The 8,294-nt window shown below is 50.0% G+C and overlaps 1 protein-coding gene across 1 annotated transcript; it reads left to right on the top strand.

The window, feature by feature from the left end:
- Positions 1 to 284: 284 nt before the first annotated feature.
- ADORA3 (adenosine A3 receptor) lies at positions 285 to 4,309 on the top strand. The gene is given in 2 exon segments (NM_001082058.2): positions 285 to 863; positions 3,703 to 4,309. Coding segments are annotated over 2 exon segments (960 nt in total). The 5' UTR covers positions 285 to 510.
- Positions 4,310 to 8,294: the final 3,985 nt, after the last annotated feature.

The following is an 8,294-nucleotide window of genomic DNA, read 5'->3' on the forward strand; positions in this document are numbered from 1 at the left end:
ACTCCCCAGAGCCAGCCTCGCCTCGGGCCTTCCCCACACCTCCCGTGTACCTTGCTCTGCTCTTTCCATCTTTGGCGGGCAGTCGGAGGCTCTGCACTTCCTCTCGGCCCATCTCACTTCCTGAAACGCCCCTGGAGAGGGCTGCTTATCTCCCTGGTGCTCTGCTTGAAGAGCCCTCTGGGGGCAGGGGCAGGCAGGGGCCTGGACCGTGGCCGCCTGGGGAACTGGGAGCTGCTGCGCTCTCAGACTCAGCCCACGCAGACCCACACTCTGGGTTCTGGGCGGTCAGGAACGTGGGTCCTGCAGAGGGGCTGGAAGTGACCGGCTTGCGCAGGGCGCTGTTTGACGAGCCGGGTCTCCCAGAGGTCGTCCCCACCAGCGAAGACAAGGAACAGGCACGGTGTGACCTTTAGACGCTCTGCTTATGGACCTCGGGGAAGATGTCTGGCTAGAGCTGGGCGCTCTGGCACATCCGGATCCTGCTGGCTCGCCTGTCAACCGAGAGACAAGATGCCCGACAATAGCACCACCCTGTTCCTGGCCATCAGAGCCTCCTACATCGTGTTCGAGATTGTCATCGGGGTCTGCGCCGTCGTGGGCAACGTGCTGGTCATCTGGGTGATCAAGCTCAACCCCAGCCTGAAGACCACCACGTTCTACTTCATTTTCTCCCTGGCCCTGGCCGACATCGCTGTGGGGTTTCTGGTCATGCCTTTGGCCATTGTCATCAGCCTGGGAATCACGATCGGCTTCTACAGCTGCCTTGTCATGAGCTGCCTGCTGCTGGTGTTCACCCACGCCTCCATCATGTCCTTGCTGGCCATTGCTGTGGACCGGTACCTGCGGGTCAAGCTCACGGTCAGGTAAGCTGCTCACAGAGGGCCGGTCACAGAGGTGCCTAGAATATGGGGGCTGCAAAGTGCAGAGCTCCAACTTCGCCAGGGACAGTGACTCCAAAGTGACCCTTGAAGCAGAAAGAAGGCCACAGATGTGTTGTGATGCCGTGGTCAGGGAAGGCTTTATCAACAACCAGCTGAGACTCCGGAGCTGGAAGTCTCCCATCCTTGCTCCTTCAACCATGGGTGTGAGCTCAGTCACTCAGGATAGCGAGAGAGACTCGAGGCGTCTTTAGTGAAATGTGCTCTGGAGCTTTAGAAATGAGGGAAACGTGTTAGATAAGATTTCCTTCTTTTTTCTTTCTTTCTTGTTTTTTCTTTTTCGTTTCTTTTTTTTGTTTTTGAGAAGTGTACAGCAGATAAGAATAAGAAGAGATAAACAGATGATTCAACATGTTGCCTTGCAAATGTTAGTTTTTTTTTTTTAAACTTCATTTTCTATCCTGCACCCACCCCAATGTTGAGAGAGGGATTTTTCGGTATGAAGGGGCTTCAAAAACACTTAACTGACAATTTGTCCTTTTATTTTTACATTTTATGTATGAGTGAGAGAGAGAGAGAGCATTCCCATCTGTTGATTCCCTCCTGAAATGCTCACCATGGCCGGGACCGGGTCTGGCCCAGGTCTCCCACGTGAGTGGCAGGCACTCGGTCGCTGGAGCTGTCAGCTGCAGCCTCCCAGGATCTGCACTGGCAGGAAGGTTGAATTGGGAACCAGAGCTGGGACTTGAACCCAGGCACTCTGATACATGATACAGTACTCCAAGTGTTTTTTTTTTTTTTTTTGAAAAAAAAAATTATCTATTTTATTTATTTGAAAGGCAGAGACAGAGACAGAGAGACAGGCATTTTTTATCTACGGGTTACTCTCTAAATGCCCATGAATAGTTGAGGCTGAATCAGTCTCATGCCAGGAGCTTGGAACTCAATCTAGGTCTCCCATGTGGGTGGAGGGGCTGCAGTCCTTGGCCCTAACTCCCTGTTCTCAGCGTGCACCTCAGCAAGAAGGAACTGGAAGCAGAGTCAAGATTTGAACCCAGGCACTCTGATATGGGATGTGGGTGTCCCGAGCAGTGTCTTAACTGCTGAGCCAAACGCCCATACCCTGTGCTATCTTTTAAGTCAATTTTTCATGAACTTCTTGAAGCCCCTTTGTATACTCTTTTTCTTCTTTTTATGAGATGTGGGATATTTTCCCAAAAAACCCATTATCTGTTGCTTCAAGTGGAACCAAGATGGTCAAGTGGAGAAATCCAGTGCCCCAGGTATCCTAAGTCACATTGGGCCCACATTTCTCCTCTCCTCTGTGAGGGAGCTACAGACAAGCTTTGACTATAAAGAAGCCGGAGTTCAAATCCCTGATCTTTAGATCTGAGCTTGGGGAAGGTATTGCCCTGTCTCTGCCTCAGTTTCCTCATTACTGTGGCTAGGGCACTCTGAACTCAGACTTGCCTCCTCTCAGTATTTGCCCCATCGATTGTAGCTTGTAGCAGTTCCTGTCTGCATTTCATTGTTTTCAACCTACGAAATAGAGATAGTGATCGTACTTCCATCCACAGCATTAAATGAGTTGCCACATGTGACTCTCTTAGAAAAAGGGCACACATTTTTAATAAACTGGTAGCTATAATTACTATTATTTTCACCATTGCCCTCAATGAAATGGAGATTATTGAAAAATATCTCAAGTACCACCTTCACAACTCCACTGGATTCGTTTAACTCTTTTTTTTTTTTTTTTTTTTTTGGACAGGCAGAGTGGAGAGAGAGAGAGAGACAGAGAGAAAGGTCTTCCTTTTCCATTGGTTCACCCCTCAATGGGGTGAAAGAATCCGGCGCCCCGATCCGGTGTGCCAGTGCCGCAGGCGGAGGATTAGCCTATTGAGCCGCGGCGCGCCGGCCAAGGATTTGTTTAAGTCTTAACACTGAGCGTGGATAACAGTGCGGACAGAGACCAGGAGCAGGCACAGGCAGAGAGGCAGTGAGGGGGCAGGCAGAGTGTCAGTTATGAGTAGCCACATGGCAGTCACAATGACCCAGAGTGCAGCAGGCTTTGAGAGTGTGTCTCAGCCAGCGCTGCGGCTCACTAGGCTAATCCTCCATCTGCGGCGCCGGCACACCGGTTCTAGTACCGGTCGGGGCGCCGGATTCTGTCCCGGTTGCCCCTCTTCCAGGCCAGCTCTCTGCTGTGGCCGGGGAGTGCAGTGGAGGATGGCCCAAGTGCTTGGGCCCTGCACCCCATGGGAGACCAGGAGAGGCACCTGGCTCCTGGCTTCAGATCAGCGCGGTGCGCTGGCCACAGTGGCCATTGGGGGGTGAACCAATGGAAAAGGAAGACCTTTCTCTCTGTCTCTCTCTCTCTCACTGTCCACTCTGCCTGTAAAAAAAAAAAAGTGTGTCTCACCAGGTGGGAGATCCCAGGAGACACAGATAATGCCCACCTCCCAGGCCTTGAAGACTCCTCAGGCTGGAAATGGAGCCCTGAGTGGGGCATACACCGGCTGACTTGAGGCAGCATATTCTCGATCCGTTCTAGATTGTTCTTCCTTAGGACAGTGCCTGGAGAAGTTTGCTAGATTTCTTTCTGTAACCGCTATTCTGCTCCTCTTGTCCTCCGTCCAGTTGAGTGTCGCTGGGATCACCACAGAATAGCAACACTCCCTCCCTTCACAGGAGCCTGGGGGACTGAAGGCCCCAGGCTTTCTGTCTCCCTCTCTCCTCCTCCACTGGCAGCTCCGTCTCCCTCCCCTGCCCCCAATTTAGCAATTCTTGCTGTGGACTCACTGGCTCTTTCCCATTCAAACAGATACAGGAGGGTCACCACTCAACGAAGAATATGGCTGGCCCTGGGCCTTTGCTGGGTGGTGTCACTGCTGGTGGGATTTACCCCCATGTTTGGCTGGAATATGAAGCCGACCCTGGAGTCTGCCAGAAATTACAGCGACTTTCAGTGCAAATTCGATTCTGTTATCCCCATGGAATACATGGTCTTCTTTAGCTTCTTCACCTGGATTCTCATCCCCCTGCTTCTCATGTGTGCCCTCTACGTTTACATCTTCTACATCATCCGGAACAAACTGGTCCAGAGCTTTTCTAGCTTCAAAGAGACAGGGGCCTTTTACAGACGGGAGTTCAAGACGGCCAAGTCGCTGTTTCTGGTTCTTGCCTTGTTTGCTGGGTGCTGGCTGCCTTTGTCCATCATCAACTGTGTCACCTACTTCAAATGCAAGGTACCGGATGTCGTGCTGCACGTGGGCATCCTGCTGTCCCACGCCAACTCCATGATGAACCCTATCGTCTATGCTTGCAAAATACAGAAGTTCAAGGAAACCTACCTTCTGATTTTCAAAGCCCGTGTAACCTGCCAGCCCTCCGATTCCCTAGACCCAAGCAGCGAGCAGAATTCGGAGTAGTTACCCAGGAAAGATGCCTCCACCTCCCATCGACCTTCAGCCTGATCATCGCCAACACTGACAGCCCACTCTTCCGGGACCAAGTGCTCCTTGCGTCCTTGGTTCCTTCCACTGAGGTGGGGAGTATTTGGCTGGTTGCCTGCAATTATCCGTACCCTGTTAACTTTGTCACCCATTTCAATTTGCTCTTTCTCACCCTTCTCAAAGTTTCCAGAGACCCAGCTTGAGAGCAGCCTGCTGCTGATGCTGTTGCCCGTTTTCCTTCTTCCCAAACACAAGTCATTGACTCACCGACAAAAAGCACTGCTGAGCTGGATGTGTGTATAACAATGGACTCAGCTTCAGCAGAGAAACTGCTCTCAGAAGATGCCTGACAGGTGATGGGAACAGAGAAGTGAGCTGAGTTTAAGAGGGGTTTAAACTGCTGAATTTAGGGCCAGCACTGTAGCGCGGTAGGTTAGTCCTCTGCCTGCGGCACCAGCATCCCATGTGGGCACCAGTTATAGTCCAGCTCTCTGCTATGGCCCGGGAAAACAGTGGAAGATGGTCCAAGCACTTGGGCCTCTATACCAGCATGGGAGATCCAGAAGAAGTTCCTGGCTCTTGGCTTTGGATTGGCACAGCTCCAGCCATTGCAGCCATCTAGGGAGTCAACCAGCAGATGGAAGACCTCTCTCTCTGTCTCTCCCTCTCACTGTCTATAATTCTGCCTCTCAAATAAAGAAATAAAATCTTAAAAGAAAAACTGCTGAATTTTACCTGTGGATGTATTTGAGTGAATGAAAGATGACAGCTAAGTGTTTTATAGCTCTTTGTTGGAGTCACTTGGGGCTTGAAGATTCAGCTGTGTGTTCTTGGCACTCAGCCTGCTTGCTGCCTGAAACCAGATGGTATGCTCACCTTATTCCCGGGCTGATCAAAGCATTTGTCAACTTTATGAAACACTCGTCTGTTTCCTAAAAAGAATCCTAATAATTTCTCTTGGTGTTTCATTCCAGGAGCAGAGGGTGGAGGGCAAAGAGAGATAACGGGCCACTATTACTTATTGAGCTCTTTCCGTGCACTGAGCGCTTTGCATGAATTATCTCTTTTGGTCTTGGCAATCTATGAGGTAGCTACCACCATTATTATCATCTCTAAGTTGCCAAAGGAGAAGTGAGGTGACTTTCCATAGTTCTTCAGTGAACAAGTCGTAGGATTTAAGCTCAGCCGTGTTATGGGAGGGCCCAAGCTTCTCACCGCCTGTTCTCAGATGCCAATTAGGGCTGTCAACTTCCAAATCCCAATGCTCAAGCACACCTTCTGTACAAGTGACAGATGGGGACAAACCAGTTTGCACATGTGACAACTGCCAGGTTTTTGCCTAAGCTACTGTTGCTCAGGACCCTGGGCAGACCCAGTGCCAGCCATGTCACTCCAGATGACCTCTCTGGTCTGGTGCAGATGTGCACCTGTGGATTCTCACTCCCCAGGCAAGATACCACCTTAGCAAAGGCAGCGAGATGAGATTTCAGTTAAACCACAGCAAAGAGGCGGAGCACAACTGAGAAAGAAATGAATTCATAGCCAGTTCTGAGACTTTATCCTAAGCCAAATCTCAGGTCCGAGCCTGATAATGAAATTTATCTTGTTAACATTTCACTTCAGCAAAGGGTCACGCTACTCCTCCCCCGCCAGCCCGGGGAGAATGGGAGAATCCGAGGCCTTCCCCCTTACTTAAATTTTGGTTTTAGTTAAAGTGCCCCTGGCGAAGAGGCTCTGGCTTTCTCCCAGGACTCCTGGTGACCCTGGGGCACGCTCTGCCCAGGAACCGCCTCTGCCCAGTTGGGGAGTGCAGAGGAAGTGCCGCTAACCTTGGTTCCCTGGAGCTCTCCCTTCCCATCCTGCTGCTGCTGCTTCTTTTTTTAAAAGAGTTACAGAGAGAGGTGGAGATAGAGAGAGATATGTCTTCCATCCTCTGGTTCACTCCCCAGATAGGCGCAACGGATGGAGCTGTGCTGATCCGAAGCCAGGAGCCAGGAGCTTCTTCTGGGTCTCCCACATGGGTGCAGGGGCCCCAGGACTTGGGCCTCCCACATGGGTGCAGGGGCCCCAGGATTTGGGCCATCTTCTACTGCTTTCCCAGGCCACAGCAGAAAGCTGGGATCGGAAGAGGAGCAGCCAGGGCTAGAACCGGTATCCATATGGGATGCTGGCATGTCAGGCCGGGGCTTTAACCTGCTGCGCCACAGTGCCAGCCCCTCCATCCTGCTTTTAATCTACACACATCTCTCACCTCCTTGTGGTGGCAACATTTAGCCCCAGTCCTTTTTAGAGATCTGGTGTCAGGATTTTTTTTTTCTTGTTTCTGATTGTCACTGCTTGGCCAGTTCGCTGATGGTTTGCAGGGAATTGTGCTTTTTGTTTTCTTGCTGTTGAGTGGGCATCTCCCCAAAAAAAGCCCTTAAAGTAGAAGTGAGTTTTGTTCTTTTCCTTTTTTTTTTTTTTTTTTGAGAGAACTCAAAAATGATGAACTAAGAGTCATTGCTGAGGACCTTGATAGAAGTGAGGAGCCCCACCCTGCACTCGGGTTGTGAGATTAGTGTCCCAGGAGTTTCCCCAGGAGCTGCCCTTCCAGCTGGCTCCCTTTCAGCCACTGGGTAAGGATCACTGGGCTTTTACCCTAAAGGTGAAACTCAGCCATGCTTCCTCCTCCACTGGAGTAAGTTGGAACAGAGGTACACACGTGTAACTGGGTTTATTTACCTTGTTTTTAAAAATTAAATCAGTTGTGGAAATAAGCAAAGGTTATTTATTCTGAGCTTACTGCGGCAAGGGAGTCAGCCACAGTCATTTGGGTTTTGCAGGGACTCAAAGGCAGGCAGAGCAGTGGGAAAGCTTAGAGCAGCGTTCGGATAGACTGGGGCACAGTGACATTTTCATGAGTTTCTTTGCATTCACAAGTTCATGCATTGGGCAGCACCGACTGCAGGTGGTTCAGCACTCCACAGAGAGGGTGCCAGGGGACATTTTTAAAAAAGATTTATTTATTTATTTATTTATTTGAAAGATATATATACATATATATATATTTATTTATTTGAAAGATATATATACATATATATGTATATATATACATATATGTATATATATATATATATAGAGAGAGAGAGAGAGAGAGAGAGAGAGACCTTGACCTTCCTTCTGCTGGTTCATTCCCTAAGTGGCCATAACAGCCAGGATTAAGCCAGGCCAAAGCCAGGAGCTGCTTTCCCAGGCCATTAGCAGGGAGCTAGATTAGCAATGGAGCAGCTGCTGGGGCTGGTGCTGTGGTGTAGCAGGTAAAGCTGCCTTTTGTGATGCCGGCATCTCATATGGGTGCCAGTTTGAGTCCCAGCTGCTCCACTCCCGATCCATCTCTCTGTTATGGCCTGGGAAAGCAGTAGAGGATGGCCCAAGTCCTTGGGCCCCTGCACCCACATAGGAAACCTGGAAGAAGCCCCTTGTCCCTGGCTTCAGATCGGCATGCAGCTCTGGCCGTTGTGGCCATCTGGGGAGTGAACTAGCGGATGGAAGACCTCTCTCTCTCTCTCTCTCTCCCTCTCCCTCTCCCTCTGCCTCTGCCTCTGCCTCTCCTTCTCTGTGTAACTCTGACTTTCAAATTAAAAAAAAAAATCTTAAAAAAAAATAAAGAAATGGAGCAACTTGGACACAAACCAACACCTAAACGGAATGCAACGGAGTTGCATGTGGTGGCTTTATGTGCTATGACACAACACTGGCCCTGGCAGGGGGAATTTTTTTATAAGGTATTCGTGGAAGCAAGACAGGAAGCAAGGCTTGATTGGCTGAAGTGGGAAGTTTCTAATTAAGGGCTGGCTCGGCAGTTTCTGGTTGATTAAGCTTAAGTTTCATTTCACTGTTTGCAGAGTTGGGCTTCTGTTTGCTTCCATAGGCTCTGGAACCATCTCCGCCTCATGGTTTCCCAACTAAAGTGTTTTGGTGG

The sequence above is a fragment of the Oryctolagus cuniculus genome, chromosome 7 (genome assembly GCF_964237555.1).
Source record: "Oryctolagus cuniculus chromosome 7, mOryCun1.1, whole genome shotgun sequence".
Classification (NCBI taxonomy): domain Eukaryota; kingdom Metazoa; phylum Chordata; class Mammalia; order Lagomorpha; family Leporidae; genus Oryctolagus; species Oryctolagus cuniculus.